This window comes from Mesocricetus auratus, unplaced genomic scaffold, assembly GCF_017639785.1.
Source record: "Mesocricetus auratus isolate SY011 unplaced genomic scaffold, BCM_Maur_2.0 Super-Scaffold_100010, whole genome shotgun sequence".
Lineage (NCBI taxonomy): Eukaryota > Metazoa > Chordata > Mammalia > Rodentia > Cricetidae > Mesocricetus > Mesocricetus auratus.
Genome location: NW_024429194.1, coordinates 70,564,459 through 70,587,083, shown reverse-complemented (window position 1 = coordinate 70,587,083; position 22,625 = coordinate 70,564,459). Strand labels below are relative to the sequence as shown.

At 38.2% G+C, this 22,625-nt stretch overlaps 1 protein-coding gene across 3 annotated transcripts in view; it reads left to right on the top strand.

Annotated features, from left to right (window-relative positions):
- Tmem117 (transmembrane protein 117) overlaps positions 1–22,625 on the top strand; it is a 469,619-nt gene that overhangs the window by 365,856 nt on the left and 81,138 nt on the right. For all 3 annotated transcript variants that reach the window (XM_040753917.1, XM_040753918.1, XM_040753919.1), the window contains one exon: positions 20,738–20,897. In XM_040753917.1, coding sequence (XP_040609851.1) covers positions 20,738–20,897 — 160 coding nt within the window. The remainder of the gene's footprint in view (positions 1–20,737; positions 20,898–22,625) is intronic.

Below are 22,625 nucleotides of genomic sequence, written 5' to 3'. Positions count from 1 at the left end.
TTTTAGGTTTGTTTTATGATCCTCCATGGCTTATGCTGAAGAAAATACATGCCTTAGACAGAGACTTAAAGAAACAACACATTTAAGATGATCAACAATAACACTTTGAAGCTTCAAAAACCTGACTGAAAACTATGTAAAAGATTAACAAAGAACAAGAAGGTTCTAAATGTGTATTAACTCAAATAGACATATGGAATCTGAAGTGTGTCTCTTGTAGGCCGTGTAAGTTAAAGAACTCTGTTCTCTCAACATCTGGCTTTCAATGTGAGCACTGAATGGGTCTGTGTGTAATGCTGCAGCTATGTGTAATGCATCAGTGCTAGTTGAGGGTTTATGTGTGCTGTTGGTTTAATTTCTGCATGGTTTTAGAGCTGTACTTTTCCATTACTCTCCTCTTTCCTATCTAATAAGTTTTTGTCTTGTATCATCTAAATTTTCTTTTTTTTCTTTTGTTATGTATTAAGTCATATTTGAAGTGATTATCCTAGCAGTTACAATTAAAAAAAACCTCATAAGTTATAAAAGTCATGCTTGGATTAATCCCAATTCAATTGTTTTTTCAAAGAGAAGCGTTAATGAAGTCCAGTTGTTCATTATTTATGGATTATACTTTCCTTCTTGTACCTACACACTTTTCTAGAACATGGTCACATAGATTTTCTTCTATGTTATCTTCAGATCTGTATTTTCACACAATATAGTGAAGTCTGTGATTTATATTGTGCTAATCTTTGAGGTGTGAAATTTAGCACCTAGATTCATTTTATTGGGACATCCAGTAATCTATTTTATTTTTCACATGGAATTCCTGTTGTTCTTTAACCAAAAGTCAGTCAGGTGTTTCTGTGTGGGTATATTTGGTGGGTCTCCATTCTGTTCCATTACTTTCTTTGTGCACTCCCTCTCCAACGTATTTACTGTTGTATTTACTGTGGCCTGGTTTTATGAAGCACAGCTTAATGGTGTCAGTTATCAGACTTCTTTCAGATCATGGTGGCAATCCTCCATCTTTACCATCTGTAAGATTTCATATTTATAAGGCAATTTGCTGGATTTTTTTCTGAGCATGCATTGAAGCATAGATTAATTATGTTAGAACTTACATCTGAGTAATAATGCATTTTCCTGCTCAAGCATGGGGCATTTTTCATTTGGGCGTCTTATTCTTGTTATCATAGTTATGTCATTTTCTGCAAAAGGTTTTTTCTATATTTCAATACATTGGTACCTAAGTACGAGTATCTATCCTTCCTAGTATCAATTGAAACATTCTGTTTTATCATTTTATAATTTAAAGTCAGTCACAAAACCAAACCAAATGACTTGAGAGTGGAAAGGGATTTGTTAGGGTTTATAAAGGTGGAAGGATGTAAGAGAGGGTTGGGGTAGCAGTAATCAGAATGCACATGTACATGTATGAAATTGTTAATGAGCAAAAATAGTAAGAGTTATGCAAATTAGCCTTCCATTTGGCACCCACTGAGCGCTTTATTAGAATATGTTAAATTCCATTTAATGCTTTCTTGGTGTTCATAAATTAAATCCTAAAGGAGATGGATTGTTCTCTGTCCTGGTATCTTCTTTAAAGGATGCTAAATATTTTCATAATTCTGATAAATATACATATAGAAAAGTGAATTGTATAAATATATACAATTTAGAAGTCAACTAAAATTATGTTTTATACACACTTACATGTATATGCATATATGTGTATGTGTTTGGGGAGAGAGACAGACAGACAGACATATGGTCAGAGACAGAGAATATTTAAATAATAGCCATCAAGTATTCCAAACTCATGTCAAGACATAGACTATTATAGAAATCCACATATTCACTACTTTTCTCCAGTATTAATTACCTTAAAATGTTTAGCTTTAATTAAAAATTTCTCCTATATTTATTCATCCTTATTATTAATACCAAGTAATAATGATTTACTTGGTATTCTTTAGAGTTTGACCAGGTATACATACATGATATAGTTATCTTAGATGGGTTTCTATTGCTGTGATAAAACACTATGACCTAAAACAACCTGAGGAGGAGAGGATTTATTTCATCTCACAGTTCTCAGCTCACATCCCATCACTGATGGTAACCAGGGCAGGCACTCAAGTGGCAGGGCAGGAATGTAGAGGCAGGAACTGAAGAAGTGGCCATGGAGGCATGCTGCTTACTGGCTTGCTCAACCTGCTTTCTTATAGCACCCAGGGTCCCCCAGCCTGGGGCAGCTCCACCCACAATGATCTGGGCTTTCCCACATCAAACAATGAGTAAGGAGATCCACCATAGGCTTCCCTACAGACCAATCTGGTAGGGGTATTTTCTCAACTGATATTTCCCCTTCCCAAATCTCTGTAGCTTGTGTCAAATTCCCATAAAACTAGCCAGTACAGTAGTCTAGATTACCCATTTCTGGATTTTATGCAAATCTATATATTATTTTATTTCTTGCTTTGTTCATTCAAGATTATATTTGTCAGATGTGTATATGTTGTTGATGTACCTGTGGGTTATTTGTTTTTAATTTCTTTGTTTCTTTAACATGTTTTTACATATTATATATATTTTAGATGTTTATACTGCTATGGTGGTAGAGACTGGGAATATTCTTGGGTACATACATAGAAATTTCTATGTAGACTCTATCTGGAAGAGACTGATAGCAGGTGTGCATTTTCCATGTTTTTGCATAATACTGGGCAGTTTTCCAAAATTGTCCTCACAATTCAAAAAATCCACCACTCAGTTCAGACTGTGCTATGCCTCATCTGTGTTTGTAATTGTAATTGTCATTATTTTAAACTGGTAAGTACGTAGAACTATTCAAAAAGGATCAAAGCAAGAATATTGTGTGTGCAAAGTAAAAAGGATTGCTGTGTAGGAACAGTATGGATGGGCCTTTTTTTTCCTCTTATCCTGGTATCAATGTTTTGACAATTGACCGAATTCAACAGCAGAATTCCTTCAAACAGAGTACTGGGAAGACTTCATATTGAAACTGAAGCATTGTTTTCCTTTCTTCACTATGCCATGTTTGTAAAGTAAAATAGCATAGCTTATTGCTGTTTACATCAGTTATGAGGAAGTATAGGGGCATAGTCAGGTTTCTCCTTTGTATGTTATCTGACGTTAAAACGAGGGTGTCGTTGAAGTTAGTTATATGGTAGTTTTATTCCTTCATAGCAAATGCATGTATGTGGTGTAAACAAAAACCCAATTATCACCAAAAGGCATCAATTTAAATGCAAATTCATCCTGTCCAGTGTCACGGTGTGGCGAGACCACTCAAAACTCTTCTAGTACTTGGCTCTTCTCATTTCCATAATCCTTGATAATTCCATCAGTAGCTATTGTCAACATTAGTCAGTAGTGGCTAAAGAATTCTCAAAGATGTCAACTTGCTTTTTATGCTATTCTTAATGTTCCCTGAGACTGTTCACTGTGATTCGTATTTATTTTCTTGGTCTTTTTCTTTTTTTAATCTCTTTTAACAATGACCTCGCCTCTCAACTTCTCTGCCTTTCTTCACCCTCCAACCATCTATCAACGCCATTATTTTTACACCGTTCAAGTTAATTGTGCATTCTGGCCCTGGACGTGTAATGGCTTTTCATTTTGTCTATTGATTCTGTGGAACATCTGTAAATCTTTTAATGATTTTTAAATTTTATGTTGTACTTTTTAACTCAAGCCTCAGAAGAATCAAATGTGCCCGCCAATCCAATTAAGGTGATAGCATTCAATCTTTTCAAGTTGGAAGACAGTGTAATCAGGGGCAAGGTCACACGGACATGTGAACATGTGTTCTGCTCATCAGTCAGGCTCCTGGATCCAGGGAGCGTGGCAAAGAGAACAAACAGTACTGGGAACCTCGTTTCACCACACTTTCATTGCTGGGATAAAGGCCACCTTTCCTGAACTGTTGGGTCAGTGCCTACCCTTGTTTGCTTCTCTTTCCCATATGCCCAAACCTAATCTCAACACGCGTTAAAATCTCTGTTTCACTGCCATTCTTACTTGGGTTTTTCTCCCAATGGCCTCCAGACCTACAACTGTGGAGACTCCAGGGGATCGAACTAGGCCCTCTGTATGTGGGAGACAGTTGTGAAGCTTGGACTAGCAGAGGGGCACCTGGCAGCAGGACCATGACACAAACCTGGTATATGAGCTGGCTTGTTGGAGCCCATTCCTTAGAGTGGGATACCATGCTTAGTGCCTGTAGGACCAAGATATAATCCCAGGACATGGGCTAGCTTGTTGGAGCCCATTTCCTATGGTGGGATGCCATGCTGTCTTAATGCATGGGAGAGGGGCCTCGCCCTGCCCCAGCTTATTGTGCCAGCCTACGGGGAGCCCTTACCAGTGAGTGAGGAGGAGGGGACTGGGGGTGAGCTAATGGTGAGGGGCAGGAGGTAGGAGGAGGGGTGGGAGGGAGACTGAGTTGGAATGTACAATGAAATCAAAAAATGAAAAAGAATGAAAGATAAAATGAATTAACTTCCCTTCACCTGTCTCCACTAAAACCAACTCACTGTATTATCATGAGGTAAAAAAATATTTTAGATTTATATCACAGAAACTGTGATACCACGGAATACTTCATTTGAGCTATTTCATTTTAGCTAACTGGGCTTGGATTTACTAAGAATCAGTGGTACAACAAGGATGTTAGTGGAAAAGGTTCAAATTATATGATTCTCCAACAGGTATATGCATTTAGGAACTCACACGTCAGCACTGATGTCCATAGAAGTCTAGTCACAGTTTATTTTGAAAAGCAACTCTTAAAGGATATCAATATAGTGTCACATTTAGGGTCAAGAGCAACAGTATTAAGTACACTAAGGATAGAAACTAAGGGTCCCTTTTATTCTCGTCATTCTCCTGCTTCCTTTGCTCACATGAGTTGGTTCTAAAGTTGGGATTCAGCTGTGTGAGAGCCTCTTCCACTGCCCACCTCATCTCTTCCCTCAGCCCTTATTCTTCTTGGTTTCTAACAGCAGGTTAACTTAGGACATTCCACAGTGGACTCACTACCAGAGGACGTCCCACAAACCAGTTCCTTCTGCTAACTGTGAGATATAGAATATTCAGAGTAGATTTAAAGTGCAGGCTCTTGTGGGGCGATCTTGCCTGTGGGGTTATCTGCATATGTTAAATATCACTACTTGCATATTCCACAACATATACACATATTAACCATTGTGTGACATAAGATTAATATAGTATTTTATTTGCCACTTAAGCTAAAATTAAAGTCAGTTTGGTTCCAAAATTATTAACATAACATCTGACACAAGGATTTTTTTATTTTCACAAATTTTGCTATCTAAATATATGAGTAGTTTTCCTCAAGAAGTTGATTCTGTGTGATAATATGACACTCTGATGTGTAGAATGAATTAGGAGGAAATCACATTAGTGATTTAAATTCCTGGAAGCATTTTGAGGGCAATAGTCTTGCTTGTTAAATTTTTAGGGAAGACATAGACAATGACCTCACCTGTACAGTTATTTACATACTTAGAGAGATGTAGAATTTCCTTCAAGATAACTCTGATTTTCTAATTCAATCTGAATTTCCCCATTACTAGAAATTCCACCAAATCCTAGGCTTATGTTTCATCATAGTTGAATTTAGTTATCTCAAATGTGTGAGCTAAGCCTGTCCTTTCTGTACTTGGTCTTGGAAATATTTTTGAATAAGCAATCATTTTAGAATCTCAACAATCCTAAATATCTGGAGTCATAGTACTAACAAATTACACGAACCTTCATGTTTGTTTGCTTTTTTTTCATTGTTTTAAATCTGCTCAGGCCAGAATTACAATGCAGGCTAACTGTGTCCTTAGCAGGTCCTCAGGTTCCTTATCAAACTCATGTTTGTGGGAGTATACCCCAGTACCTTCAGGTTTTAGGCTGAAGCCCCATTTAATTGCCATCTGTCTGTAAGTCCTGGTGTGCATTCAGAAGTGTTCTCATAGGTGGGTCCCCAGCCCCACGTTTCTGCAGCAGAAACAGACAGTCCCTTCCATGTTTAATTAAAGGGGGTATGTGATTGGGTGAGACCCACGCACATCATCTACCTTTTGGTTAATACAGGGTCAGGGTATTAATGATTAATGTAATATACAAAAATCTTTTTGCCCTGTTTGAATGTATTACATAACCAAAGGAGAGCTATTTTATCATCTCCATAGGTTTTTCTCAGCTTCAAGAAGAAAATATATAGGTAAGAAAACATGGTAGTTAACTGAGCCTTGTCCCTGTGTAAAGGAGTGGGAAACCCATGCAAGCAATGTCAGATTCTGAAACAACTGTTTTACTGTGTTCTGTTCTCAATATTACCCTTCTCAAATACTCTACTGTGATCTAAGTTTAGCATTAAATCCATTTATCTTTTCAAGGCAACTTTGTTCCTTGTTGTCATTAGAATTCACAGGTAAGCATCTCACTTGTAATTTGCCACAACAGTTTGTTTTCTACTCTTCCTCAGTCTGAATTCTTTTTTACCTCCTGGAGTGAATTCTTCCTGAGAGGCAATTATTTTTGAGTGGTATTTTACTACTTAGACAGCAATTATCAGGAATTATTTTCTACAGCACCAAATCAACCTTGTTTGGAAACTTTCAAGGCCATGTTATGTAAAGTCTTACTGGTAAATATCCAACCTGATTCTGCTTTCCTATGTCGTCTATACCCCCGGCCTTTGTATCTATGTAGACTTAATCTACTTAGAGTGTAGCACTGTAATTCCTATTGATTTCCTCTTTATATCTGACATCATCTTTTATTCTGTGAAGCTTCCTCTTCCAGGAACAGCATAATTCTAGTGCCTCCTTGAGATCTTCCATTATTCCTTATTACAGTCAGGCACATACTGCCTAGGTCTTACTAATTGTGTTGAGCCCCTTTCTAATTAAGTTAGAAAGTACAGGTAGGTTTTGTGCTGATCTATAGTTTGCCAATCATTTTCCCTTAATAAGGTAATGATCACATTAGAATCAAGATCTATTTCTGAGAAATATGTTCCTACAAAGGGAAATGACTTGTAGTGTTGTTTTAAATTCATGGATATAATGGAAACTTGAAATATAAAATGTTTTGCCTCTAATATTTGGGTTAACATTGATAAAATTCAACTCTACAGCCAAGTGGTTCTCAACCTGTGGGTTGTGACCCCATTTAGAGTTGACTGACCTTTTCACAGGGGTGACCTAAGACCATCAGAAAACCCAGATATTTACATTATGATTCATAAAAGTAGCAAAATCACAGTTATGAAGTAGCAACAAAAACAATTTTATATTGGGGGGTCACCACAACATGAGGAACTGTATTAAATGCTCACAATATTAGCAAGGTTGAGAAACACTGCTTTAGACAGTTACAGCCTAATTATTTTACACTAGATTATCCAAATATTTTCTTGTCTTTTAGCAGTACAGGCCCCTAAAGCAGGAGCTCAAATAAAGCATATATATTTATTATATATAGTATAATAATATTACATTATTTTGCATAGGGAATATCTGAAACTGTATGTCCAAATGTGGTGGTTTGAATGAGAATATATTTGCATGCTTAGTCCCAAGCCTTGTTTGAGAAGGATGAGGAGGTGTGGCTTGTTGACCTAGGCATGCCCTTGTTTGGGAGGTATGTGAGAGTAGGCTTTAAGTTTTCGAAAGCTCACACCAGGTACCTCCCTCCTTCAGTCCATTGCCTGTGGATCATGATATAAAGATCTCAGCTGCTGCTCCGTTGACAAGCCTCTTTGCTTCCACCATGGTGATCATGGACTAGCCTTCCAAAACTTAAAGCAAGCCCCTAATTAAATGTTTTCTTTTATAAGAGTTGCCTTGATCAAGGTGTCTCTTTACTACAATATAACAACAAATAAGGTACCAAATTTGCTATTTTGAAGAGAGATATATTTAAGATTACTCCATCCTTGATCTTTATTCCACAAAAACCTCAGTTTAGCTTCTGGGGTTTTGAGCCTTCAACTCATGTTTCTGATTCATTCCACTGATGTCTAATATAGGTAGTCTTTGAACTATGATGGTGCAATTACTGATTTTATTCAACATTGTGACAAAGTAAAGGTGAGAAATATTGAGTAGAACTTATATTTGGAGTTTTGGATGTTTCTCAATAAATATTGTCATCCACAAGATGATTTCAGGGGTGAGGCATGAACCCATACTCTGTAGTGTGCTGTCACTGCTGAGCTATGGTGTTTGCTAGGGCTGGATCCTGTTCTATATTTAGTCTTCTTTCATAAGTAAAGTATTTTGTTTATAGCTCCTTTCTAGTCATTACATCATATGCCTTTGGTCATAGGAATGTTTTTATGTGCCAGGGGTATTTAAGAGAAGCCACAAAAATCACTTTCTTTATAAAAATTCACTCACAGGTATGTCTTCTTCAGGAGATGTTTGAGGTGAAACTTAAAACCTACAGTAGTCCTTGGTTTCAATTCAAACAAACAAACACCGTGGTTTTTTTCAAAATCACAAACTATTGCAGGAAATTCCTCACTCAGTGTGTAAATCCATCCAGTCTTTAAGCAAATGAGGGCTGCTCTTGGTACTGTTGTTCCCATTTAACAGCACCCTAACTTTGTCTTTCAGGTTTTCTTTCTTTTTTTTTTCCTCTTTGGTTTTTTGAGACAGAGTTTCTGTGTGTATCTTTGGAGCCTGTCTTAGAATTCCCTCTATAGAAAAGGCTGGCCTTTAGGTCACAGAGATCTGCCTGCCTCTGCCTCCTGAGTACTGGGATTTAAGGCATGTGCTACCACTGCCTAGCTCCATTTCTTTTGTAAAGTGAAGTTACCGGATGGAAGACTTACTTTGGTGTGCTTAGTGTAAACTTTCCACTCCCCATTTTTCCAAGTGAAGGCTATGTTTGGAGTATCACAGTTATCCTTTTATTTTAAATTAAACTCAGTTGGAGGCTTTATTGGCATTATCTGTCATTAATAACTATAGATCTATGGTTTTTTTGTACAGCTTCTATTTCTGATCTTATGACATTGTATACCTGGGGTAAAAATGCTGTTTTGTTCTTTCTGCTGACTTTTGGATCACTTACTGTGCACAGAGTAGGTAACTCACTAGCAAAAAATGTTGACTGGTGAGTTTCCTGCTGGCCACACAGGATTAACTTGCTTATTTGGTATATCTAATGGACTTGCTGTTTTGAGGCAGGGTGTTTCTTGCTACATAGTTGAGGATGACTGTGAACTCATGATCTTCCTGTTTCTACCTCCTGAGTTCTAGTATGATAAGTATACACAAACATGCCTGGCTTAGGCAGGAGTGTGGATCGAACTAGGGGTTTATATATACTCAGTAAATACTCCACCACCTGTGTCAGATCCCCAGACCTATTTGAGTTAATCATGCACTTCACAGGCTTCATTATGTTCTTGTAAATCTTGGGGGTAGTATTGTAAGTTAAGGCTGCAGTGGAGTCTTCTAAAGAGTAACAAATAAACATATTTTACCCAACTTAAATCACTGAATATAGTCCTTTAACACTAATGATGTGTGGATTGTTGTTAATCAGTGGTGAATGATTTTTCAGTTAGGGTTTTATTGCTGTGAAGACATTATGACCATGGCAACTCTTATAAAGGAAAGCATTTAATTGAGGCTGGCTTACAGTTTCAGAGGTTCAATCCATTATTATCATGGTGAGAAGCATGGCAGCATGCAGGTAGACATGATGCTGGAGAAGGAGTTGAAAGTTCTACATCTGAATCCATAGGCAGCAGGGAGGAAGAGAGAGCCACTGAGCCTAGGTTGAGCTTCTGAAGCTTCAAAGACCACCCCCCAGGGACAGACTTCCTCTAAACAAGGCCATACTTCCTCCAACAAGGCCAGAATTACCAACAGTGCCTCTCCCTATGAGCCTATGGAGCCCATTCTTGTTCAAACTACAACAAATGACAACCCTTATTCTCAAGATTTTGCAGCCTGGTAAATACTATTTTTCTTAACACATGTTACATTTTATACTTAAAATTATGGAACGTAAAGAATGTCATGGTTCTGTGTGACCAAGACAACTCGGTGGAATCAACTAAACAATGGAATGAATAACTTTCATTTGTTTCTCCTTAAACAGACAACATTGAACAGGCATAGTCAGAGGCCGTGAAACCTTCGAAGGAGTATTGCTAGGTTGTTTTGTTTGTTGCCTCTTGTATTGAATTGGCAGTGCCTGTCTGGTTTTGATGGTGGGTCCTGCAGAACCTCAGACAGTGTTTGTTATGTAGATCAGGATGCCAGGGCACTGCTCCATCCATCACAGCCAGTGTGGCCAAGCGCTGCACTGCAAGATGACGTTCGCCGTGCGTTTTGTAATCTTTCGGGAACAAGTGTTTCTAAGTTATTTCTTCATTTCAATTTGTTCAGTGCTGTTTGCACTCCTGCTGTGTTTGGGGAAATTCATGATGAAGTGATGGAGATATATAAAGATAAATAATATGTGAATGTATAGTTTAATGGTCATTAGAATCTAATCATTTCCTGCACAGGTTCTAGGTCCCGGTAGAGCCACAAACAAGATGAGTTGACTGCATCTCCTCTCTCAGGGCTCTCATCTTAATGAATGTGTTCAGAGTGGCCAATACCTGGCAGCAGCGTTTATTTAATAGAAGCCATATGGAGCAGCTGCACTCTTTCATGAGGTCACTTGGCAAGCGTTTGCCTCTCTTCTCCCCTGGTGTTCCTGGTCTCAAAAGTGGGATCCCAGAAGTTGCTCTTTCTGAGGAGAAGCCCTGACTTCATCAGCTGGGCTGTAGCTGTGAGCCAGTTCACCTGTTTCAGAGGAACTGGTTTGATCAAGCAAATAGTGACTGGTTTTCTTGTGCAATTGCAGTAGTGGCACTGATAATTAAAACAAATGAAAAGTGTTGGCATTCTCCTATGGCCATCTGTGACTGGTGTGCTGGCACTCTCGTGCTCAGAGGGGAGCTGTATGCTTGATCTGTCTCTTGGTTATACAGTAAAAAAATGAGGGAGCATCGTTCTATGTAGATAAGCTTGTTTATTTTATTTTTATAAAAACATAGAATTTATGATACCAGGTAATTTTCAATTCCTATATTATATCATATTTTATGTATTTAGAACTTTGAAATGTGAAACTGTATTTCTATTTATATATTCTTTATTGAAATGGTAGTTAAACTTTTCACTTTAAGTAGAATATACAGTTTATTTCTCAGTGAGATGAAATACAATCTGACTTGTTGGGTTGAATCCCAACGTTTAACTAGAGTGTTGCAGAAGGAAATAAGAGGGTTTTAATCTTTTTAGGAATATGTGAACTGTGCAGCATAATCAGAAGCAACATGATATTCCTCCCTGGATTAAAAGATTACATGTTTAGAATATAAATAATAGTTAATACATGAAATACATTAAAGTATAGTTATTATGTTGGCTCACGTGACATTGCTAGTGGACAAATACTGGCAATTTTATATAATACAACTTATATTAGTGAGATGACCTTTTACATGCCTGTTATCTGTGTAATCAAAATGAAACCACATGAGAAATAGCACTGAATTACGGATCCCTTTGTGAGTTGTTCAAACTGAGTGCCTACTCTTCTGTCACTTAACTTCATGCTTGACTCCCAGCTGTGTGACTACTGGGTAAGTCTCCCTTAAGGTGGTTATAAGGAAAAGCAAATGATATTAGCACACTTTGACACTTGAAATTTTGTTACATTTAAAACACCATGTTTTACTGATAATCTAGATTTATTTATATGTGTTATCTGTATCTAATCACCATATATGGTAGACATTTGACTAGGCTACAAGATGAATATGTTTCTCGTAAATGAGATTCAGTTATATTAATTATTCTGAATTTCTGCAGATGTCTGGCTGACAAGGAGTAGTTTGTGAATGGGAGAGTCCTAGAGTCAGTAGATCTGAATTCTGTTGTTGTTGTTATTTTTTAAATATGTATTTATTTAGCTGGGCGTTGGTGGCACATGCCTTTATTCCCAGCACTCGGGAGGCAGAGGCAGGCAAATTTCTGTGAGTTCGAGGCCAGCCTGCCTGGTCTACAAAGCGAGTTCCAGGACAGGCTCCAAAACAATTCCTTGTCTCGAAAAACCAAAAAAACATGTGTTTATTTAATTTTTGTGTGTGATATGCGTGTGTGTGTGTATGTGTGTGTGTGTGTGTGTGGTGTGTGTGGTGTGTGTGTGTGTGTGTGTATGCACCCGAGGGTATGTATGTGAACAACTTATATGAAGGAGGCCAAGAAAGCTAGAAGAGATGTCAGATTCCCTGGAACTGGAGTTAAAAATGGAATTGTTGTAGGCAGCCTTGTGGGTGCTTTAAACTAAACCTAGGCCCTCTGGAAAGGAAGTAGATACTCTTAACTACCAAGGCGTCTCTCCGGCATTTAGATTTGAGCCCTTATTACTAGTCTCTGACAGATTGTGTGGCACAAGCAAATGGCCCAGCCTCATGGATCTTCTTTAATGTTGCCAAGAAGCACATATGAATTCACCTTTGTTTAGCATCAATGCTGTGGTCCCATTACCCTAGATATGGGGACCACTGTGCAAGGAATGTTCACTTAACCCTTCTTTGTGTCTGATTCCAATTCATAAAATATTGGATAGGATGTCTGAAAAACTTTAAGGAATCGTATTATTAATTACCTACCTAAAATTACATATGATACATATGTCTATATGTGTACATATACATATATATTTTAAATGAAATTTTCCCACTGGGGCTGACTATGCTCTGCCAAAAACCCAATAGGAGACATGAGAGGTCTCCTTTTGAGTTGTTGCTCAGGGAAGTTCAGGAAACTCCCATGTTATAGGCTATTGTGGTTGCCCTTGGTTGTCTTCCAGAGTTTGAAAGTAAGTCCCTATTGCTGAAGTCACATGCAGAGACAGTGTGGAGGGTCAGAGTTAGATCTGACCTAAAATCCTCCTCCCTGAGAACTAGCTTTCATGGTAACAGAAGGTACCATACAAGTTTCCAATGGAGGCTAGCAGTGAATAATCCCAACTAGCTGCAATGCCTATGACCAACAACAAAGACCAGCAGAGCATGATAACCCTAAAGATATAGTAGTGTCGAGCATACCTTGGAGGCAACCAAAATCTGTCTATTTGGACTTAAGGCCTAGTTGACAAGTGGGAAATTATTTCTGATACTGGAAACTACCTGAGTATTATGAGCTTATGGATCTTGGAGGAAAACCTACAACTGCCACTTTCCTAAAACAGCATAGATCCTAGCTGTTCTCTAAATAGTTATTCTTGTACCAGGTTGTAAGAGTAGCTCTCACCATTCATCATGAACAAAGGCAACACTCACCCCTTGCTCTCTCTCAAATTCATAAGGACTGAGTCATAGCTTTATAAACCGGACTCAGTCCTTATGTTTCATATATATGTATATGGTTTTAGGACTGACCACTTGGTATTGAAGAACCAGTTAAGGAGCTTTTCTCTGGGGAAGACAATTCATTCTTCTCTAAGCATTCCCTAATTGCCTGCAGTTCTTTGTCTAGAGTTGGGAACGCATGAGATTTCCCTTTTAATTTTAGCAAGGGGTGGCTTCATGGGGAGAGGATTGAGAGAGGAACAGGATGGGGGAACTGATGTAATTATATTTTAATTTCAAAAAGTAAAACAATATAAGAATAAACAAGTGATACTAGCAACATCTGATGAAAATGACAGAAACTAAATTTGAAGTTATGAAAGTGAGGAGAGTAACCACTGGAGCTGATAATTATGTATGAGGTCTTTCCATTTGAATGAATGCCAGAAACCAGAGAGGGTAGAATTGATGAGCCAGTATGTCATGCTGGCACTGGGTACAGTCTGGAAGAAAAACAATCCAGATAATTGCTTAATTGCATACTCCTTAAAGAGAAAAGCCAATGCTCCCCAAAGCCCATGGTTGAGAGTGAATATCTTTCATTTCAATCATTGATTAAACAAGATCCCAAAAAGGCCTCTGATGGCTCGCCTCCATGAGGTTGGATGTTTGTCACACAACTTGGCTTTTCACTGTTTCATAGCAGTACCTGTCAGACTCTTGGATTTTTACTCTTCAGACTTAAGCTCTGGAGTAATTTCATAATATTATACTCATAATGAAAAAGAAAAGCAAGTACTCTTGGCTATAAACATAATACAGGAAAATCATAGTCAAATGCTTCCCTGAGAGACAGTGCTTTGCCCAAGTTATAACACAGTGTCCTGGCTCAGCCTGGAGTGGAGCTGTCTTGTCTTGTGTCACTTCTATCTTAATCTCTATGACCTATAAAGTCTTTGTTGTGGTTCTTGTGGGCTATCTTTTGTTCTTTAAATTAGGGTTGATGATAATGGGGTGTGATATGGGAGATATAGGTTACTTTATGTAAAGCATTGGAACCCACACTCTGTGTTCTGTAAATCATGTACACTGGCAGCAGACATGTGGTGCTACTCATATTTCCTTCATGGCAGGTTCACATTAAAGTGATTTTTTTGAAAATTAGCCTTATTAAGTCACGTTTTTTTGAAACTGATGACTTAGGTGAATTAGCAGTGTGGTAAAGCCTGTTTTAGAAGAAGCAGCCCCTTGCAGCACGTTTGCATCTGAAGACATGTTTTAACCCAAAGGGTTTGACTCAGTGATTGACAGGTGTATCTGTGCATCTCACATTTGGCATGGTGTTGGAGATGGCATAACTAATTAATGTGTTTTGTTTTTCATCTCCTTTGCTTCTGCTGTTCTCTTGAGACTTATTTTTAGGCCCCTTTCTTTGAGCTGTAGGCATGCATATTTAATGATTGCCATTTTTATTCCTTTTGTACTATTAAAAATTAAATATCAGGCAGAATACCTTCCTTAATTTCCCTTTGGAGCAATAAAACGTTACCAGTAGCTACTTCTTGAGATCTTTAGCAATACCTTTTGTCAAAAACAGAAGTACACAACGAAGCCAGCAAAACACTCACAAAACCTTCTTAATGCTCACCCATGTTAGAACATTGTGCAAGTGGCTAGTCCCATCAGCAGTACACACAGATCCCTTCCTTCACATTCTCAACAGCCTTTATCTCTTGTCTTTCTGATGCTAGTCATGCTCTCAGGTGTGAAGCAGCTTCCCACTGTAGTTCTCACTTGCTTCTCCCTGGTGATTAATGGTGTAGAGATTCTTTTCTTTTTATTTATTCTTCTCTCACACAAAACATCCTGACCACAAATTCCCCTCCCTACTCTCCTCCCAGTTTACCTCTGGCCCCTGCCATCTCTCCTTTTCCCTAGATCCACTGGTTCTCCATTTATTTCCCTTTAGAAAAGTGCAGGTCTCCAAGGGATGTCAAATAAGCAGGACATAACAAGATGCAGTAAGAGTAGACACACATGCTCATATCAAGACTAGACTATACCCATTGAGCTTTTGAATGCCTGCTTCTGAGAGCTGACTATTCAAGTCCTATCCCTACGGTACCATTTGATTCTGTGCTATTGAGTTACTTACATTATGTGTAATGATCCTTTGCAGATATATAGTCTTCAGACATCATCCCCCATTTCACTGGTTTCTATTCCAATCCCATTTGTTTCCTCTGGTGTGCATTTAACTTTCCAGTTTGATGTCATCACGTTTGTTCTATTTTTCTCCCTATACTTTGGGTGTCAGGTCTACAAAATAGCTTCCAAAACCAACATTGAAGAGTTTTTCCTGTATCCTCCTAGAGTTTTTCTGGTTTCTGGCCATATATTTGGACTTCTAATTTTTTGAGTTAGTGTTTGTATCTAACGTAAAAATGTACCAGCTTCATTATTTGCACATGACCATCCATTTCCTTGTGTGTGTTTATTGAGGACACTACCCTGCCTCCGTCATGTACTCCTAGTGATCCTCTCAAAACTTTGCTGACTATACATATAGTATATATTATATATAAATATAACATGTGTGTGCACTCATTTCTAATCTTTCCAATTTTTAAGAATGCCTATATATGTTTATGTCAGAAAATATAGTGTCTCCAAACTTATTTTTCAAAAGTCCTCTGATGCCCTGGTAGCTCTAATGATGTCATAAATTTAGAATTATTCTTCTATCTTACCAAACAAAATTCAATCAATTTCTTTGTAGGGACTGCACTGAAAAAACAGAAACATTTGGTGGTATACAGACATTTTAACTATTTATATGATCAATAGATATAAAATATCTTTCCATTCATTTGTGTCTTCAACATTTTAATGTACAGATATATTATTTCTTGGTGAACTATATTCCTTGGTATTTTTGTTCTGCTTGAGTCTTTTATGGTGGAATTATTTTCCCAATTACTGATCTTGTGCTGTTAGTGTGCAAACGTCTGACTTTTTGTGTTGATTTTTTTATCCTTGAACTTAACTCACATTTTTGATGAAAGCAGATAGTTAGTTTCTCCTGCCTTTTATTTATTTTTCTTGTCAGAATCTTTTGGGCATACTTCTAGTGTTGTTGAATAGAAGTGATAAGAATAGGCCTCCTTGTTTAGTTCCTGTGAAGGAAAAACTAAGTGTTCTCCATTGAGAATAATATAGGCTATGACTTTGAAATGTGTTAGTTAATTCTGTTGATATACAGTTCTCCTACAATCATATTCAGCATAACATCTCTGTCAATGATCAGTTGCCTATACAATTATGTGCCATACATCCTTAGTATGTATATAGCAAGTTCACACAAAGCCAGACTTCACAGACTGTGACCTCATAGGTAAATATTACATGACTCATGGCTCTACACCTGATCTGTGAGGGGATGTGTGTGTGTGTGTGTGTGTGTGTGTGCGTGTGTGTGTGTGTAATTTTCCACAACTACTGAGGTGATTATAATCCTTCCTTCTTTGGAATTATTGTATTGATTGTCTGTGTTGGTCTCTCCTTGCACCCCATGAATAACTTATAACTTCCACTTGTTTTAATGTGCAAGCTTTCTACATGCTGCCAGTTTGCTAAGGATAATTACCCTATGTTTATTGGGAATATTTTTGTAGAATTTTTTGTCTAACCTTGATATCCAATAATGCTATGCATAAATTGAACTAGGAAGTTTTTTTCTCCTGAATTTTTAGGAATGTATGGGAAGGGATGAGTACAATTCCTCTTAATGACCAGTGTCATTCCCTAGTGAAATCATCTGTTCCAGAGTTGACTATATTAGTGGTTTCTCACTAGTCATTGGCATTTACTTAATCTTACTTAGACTGCTTTCTGATCCACTCTTGGTGAACTGTGTATTTCTAGAAACCTTTCTCTTCCTTCCAAGTTGTCCAGTTCATTGTCTTGTTCTTACTTGTAATAGTCTCATAATCATCTGCATTTTATTGTGTATATATAATGTTTCATTTTTAAATATATAGTTTTATTTTGATTTGCATCATTTTTGTTACCAAAGGTTTGCCAGTTTTATCTCTTCTTTATCTTGCTGATGCCTTGCATTACTTCTATTTTTATACATTTGTACTTATTTTACACATCTAGTTTATACATTACTTCTTTTGTTTCCTATCTCCTTTCTCATGCCGAGCTCAAGTTTCATTGCTTTGGAGTTCCTTGAGGTACAGAGGTTAGCATCTTGGTGGAAATCTCTATTTTGTGCTAATATGGGAGGTTATGCTATAGACTTCTTCTTGCAGCTCCCACCTCATTCCATATGCTTTGGCACATTTGTTCTATCTTCATCCGTCCTTAGATCCTTGTTCATTCTGCTCTTCATTGTCTTCTTTGGCAGCTGTAGTTTAATCCCCCTGTTTGTGTGAATTTCCCAGACTTCCTTCTATTATTTATTTCTAGTTTTGTTATTGTTGTTGTTGTTTTGCTTAGAAATGATACTTGGTGTGATATCACCACAGGGGCAGCCCTTTAAGAATCTTACAATAACCAGATGAAGTAGTGAATTACTCAATGGGTGCTTATTTGAAACACCCTACATATGATACCAAAAGTCCCTCAAGATGGATTTTTTACTTCAACTTACTATAGCAGAAGAAAATATGTGATTCACATTTAACAGGTCATTACTTAGATTTTAAAAGATATAATACGTTTTTTATATTTTGTGGGTATAAAAATCTCTAGGCAATATTTTATATTCATTTTATCAAAGTATGACTTGCTTCCAGTAGAGTTCATGGGAAGGGAGTAAGCATTTTCTGAGAAACCTAATGTGCAGAATCTGCACATTTTGCAACTGAAAGAGACTTCCAGGAAGATTCATATTATTCATTTGAGATGTCAGTTCCTAAAAGGTGTTATGTATATATCACACCTTCCCTCAAGGCTGAGGAATCATCACAGAAGAGGGAACACAAAGATTGTAAGAGCCAGTGGGGTAGCTAACTTCAAGGCAACACTGTTTTCTGAACACAATACGGCAGTTACAGATATCTCCTCATAGCAGTTGTGACACCATGCATGAGACCTGCACATACTCAAGCCAGACACAATCCCAGCATAGAGGAAGTAGTGAGGAAGGCGGAACCATCCTGAGTGAGGTAATCCAGTCACAAAAAGACAAGCATGGTATGTACTCACTCATATATGGATTTTAGACATGAATCAGGGGAGTGCCAGTCTACAATCCCACAGCCAGGAAGTCTGGGAAACAGGGGGGACCCAAAGAGAGATATGAATGGTATCCCAGAGAAGGGGAACTGGACAGAATCTCCTGAGGGGATTGGGAGCACGTAGGAGGGGAGAGGGCACTGGGAGAAAGAGAGGGGGTGAAGAGGAGGGAAGAGGAGGATATGGAGCAGCAGGAAGGTTGAGTTGGGACAAGAACAGAGAAGAGCAGGATAAGAGATACCATAATAGAAGGAGCCATTATAGGTTTGAAGAGAGATTTGGCACTAATGAGATTTCCAGAGACCTAGAAGGATGACACCAACTGGCAATCTAACCAAGAGTGGTGAGGCTACCTTAAGTGCCCTTCCCCTATAATGAGATTGATAACTAACTTATATGCCATCCTAGAGCCTTCATCCAGTGGCTGAAGGAAGCAGAGGCAGACACCTACAGCTAAACACTGAACTGAATTCCTGGAAACCAGTTGCAGAGAGGGAGGAGTGATGAGCAAAGGGGTCAAGACTGGGCAGGTGAAGCCCAAAGAAACAGATGACATGAGCAAGGGGGAGTTCATGGACCTCAGCCTGATAGCTGAGAGGCCAACATGGAACTGATCCAGATCCCCTGTACATGGGTGATAGTGAGAAGGCCTCGGCATTCTTTGGGGCCTTGGGCAATAGACCAGTATTTATCCCTGGCATCCAGATGGACTTTGGGAGTCCATTCCAGGATGCTGTCTCAGCCTGGACACATGAGGGAGGGCCTAGGCCCTGCCCTGGATGACATGACAGTCTTTGGAGATCCCCCATGAAGGGCTTCACCCTTTCTTGGAGAGTGCAGTAGGGATTGGATGCTGGGGTTGGAGGAGGTTGAAGGGGGATAAGGAAGGAAGGGAGGGAGAGGAGCTGAGATTGACATGTGAAGCAAGCTTGTTTCTAAATTAAATTTTAAAAAAAGAAATCCTGCCCCTCACGGAGGAATTACAGAATTTGGTAGCTGCCTAGAGAGGTAAGGTCAGTTTGATGAATGATATAACCCCAACAGCAGGCCCTACTCCCAAGAGTAGTTAGGCTACACAAAAGGGTTTTTAAAACTAAATAAATGAAAAAAAACTTGAGTAGTATTGAAGAAAGAGTGGACTTGGGGAAGTAACTATGATTAAAATATATTGTATGAAATTCTCAAAGAATTAATAAAATATTAGCTTAAAATTTATTGGCCAAAAAGAGTAAATATTCTGTGGTTTTATTCCATATTCATGTTTTTCTTGCCCCCCATGTCACCACCCTCTCTCCCTTCCTCATTTTTCTTTTCTTATACTTATTCATTTATTTTTATTAAATTTATTTCACAACCACTGTACCTTCATTTATAAAGTTTCCAATGATATCCAGATGATAACATAGCAGAAACCCAACTTTAGTATGGATAATTTTCTTCTAGATTAAATCTTCACCATGAACATCCCAAGACTACTTTTAATGTTAATATTAAAAATGAATTTGATTATTTTATTTTACAGAATGCTCAATTTCAACAAATACTAACTAAACTATAAGTAATGCTAATCAGATTCTTAAGGGTGCTACCAAGGCTTGTGAGACAAGAGCAAATCATACTCCTACTATTGCATAACAAGGAGTGTGTAGTAGAGCATAGGAAATGGGCCCAAGGCAACAGGCCTTCCACACTGTGTATTTTGTAAGGAAACAGGCTAGCTGTGGAGAAGCAGATGATGGAATCCAGTCACTGCTCATCTTTTACCAATTACCTAAAATATATTTGCATGTCCTTGTCCCCAGACAAGTGTTCTCTTCAGAACACTTATTGCTGAACTAACCAAGATTATTCGTAATAACTTCGCTGTTAAAATTTCTTTCATAATTGTCATCATGATGCTCTCCAGGGGCTATCTTGGAAGAGATGTTATAATAAACTACTAATCATTTTTTGAAAGAAAATACCCAATTGATATCTTTTTCTCATCTTTCACAGACTCCACTTTGGGATGGGTATTTATAAACATTAGTAGAGGAGAGACACCCAGCACTTGTACGTATCAGTATCTTTGTGTGATGGATACCTTGTTCATTGCAGGACTGTTCTCTTTACCCTGACTTCCGTGGTGGTGCTTGTCATCACAACCGACTGGATCAGCTGGGACAAACTGAATCGTGGATTTTTGCCCAGTGATGAGGTTTCCAGAGCATTCCTTGCTTCTTTCATCTTGGTCTTTGACCTCCTTATCGTGATGCAGGTAAGTGTCTTTATTTCCCCATTCTCTCTGAAGTTGGTCCGTGCTTTGTTCTCAGTGTAAGCATGGGCTCCACATGTCTAGAGAAGAACTTAGTTTACAGTTGTGATTAATGGGGCTCTCTCTAATCATTTCATTGGCAGTTTTACAGGGCAGAAGATAACTGGGTGTGTGTGGGGGAGTGGTAATTCCTTTTATGACAGTTAGGCAGGGCCTGGTTATTATTGTTATTATTGTCAATTGGGGATGATGTGCAACCCCGCCCTACTTCCCTGCTTATGCAAATTTTAAGAAGGCAAAAACGGAACCCCCAAACTGCCATTTTGTGAGCGGAGTGCTCAAAGATGAAAACGACAGAAAGGCAGCAAAGCAGAGAAATGCGATTGTCAAAGCAGTGAGGGGGTTGCAGCAGTCGGAATGCAGTGATGTGAAAGTGCTTTTCTGGTTATGAAAATGATCATTTTCCAGTGTTCATCACAGACTCTCCTATTTCCTGTTCACAGTATTTCCACCGTGCTTAGCAATAGATATTTGTAGAACATCACCATACTACTGAGTGTGATGACTGGTGATAGCTGCTGGTGTGAGCTCTTAGGGTGTAGGAGTGTTCTTTTGAAAGAGACAGAAAGAGACATTTGCTATTTCTTGGTGCTTTATCTTGCTCATTAAATGTCTATCCATTTGCTAGACATTTTCTTATTGCTTTCATAAGGCAATTTTGTTTCCCCTCCTGAGGCACTATAAGTCATGAGAACAATGGCTGCCATTGCCAAAGGGAAAGGAGGCTCCATTGTGTTCTGAATTTATGTGAGATTTCACAGGATAGCAGATTGGATTTTTGTTTCTAGAGGCAAAGAGGGGCCTTTATGAGAGTGATTCTGTGCTGTTGGAGAGCAGAACAATAGTGTTTTGTTTTGTTCTATACCCTGAGCACTGGCTTCAATGTGGTACTTACAGTGTATCACTGTCTCTAATGGGTTACGTTTTAAAGTACATTAAAGTTTAAAACTACCTGAAGACATAATCTTGAAAACTTTTATCTATTCTAGAAACAGATGCTTCTCTTTTCATTTTCTGCAAGATACTTTAGCGTCGTGGAGAAAGCCTTAGCATGAGGTCAGGCATTATTGGTCGGCTCCAGGTCCACCTCTCATTAGCTGTTAGACCTCTTCACCAGAGCTCCAATTGAGTTTGTAGTAATTATGCAATAATACATCACGTATTACTTATATTTAGTTCATTCTATCATGTTTTCCAACTAATATTCTTTTGAATGTTAAATTCTCACTCTGATTAAATGGCCCACTGGTTCCTCCCTGATCCCAATTTAGAGTGAAGGGTCCTAGCAGCCAAATAGATGATTGTCTCCTTTGATTTGTTCAGATTTATGTGCTGGAGAATACTCCTTCATCAACTGACCCCTCAATCCCTTCCTTCTTCCCCACTTATGCACATTTTAATTATTATTCCAAATAACTTCAATTCAAATGGAAATTTACAATACTAGAATTTACACAAATTATATATCCATTCAAAAGGGGCTCAATGAAGACAAACAGAAGAAAGGAAAGATAGCCAGGATTTATACTCACAGAGACAGCAGGCTTGGAATGGAAAAGGCATTCTAGATTTTTTTAAATGTATTTAAGGTAGAGTCAGCAAAATGCTGATGTGTTCAGAATAGCCAGAGGCCAGTTGACAAGGGGAAAGGTCTATGCTTAGGAATAACTC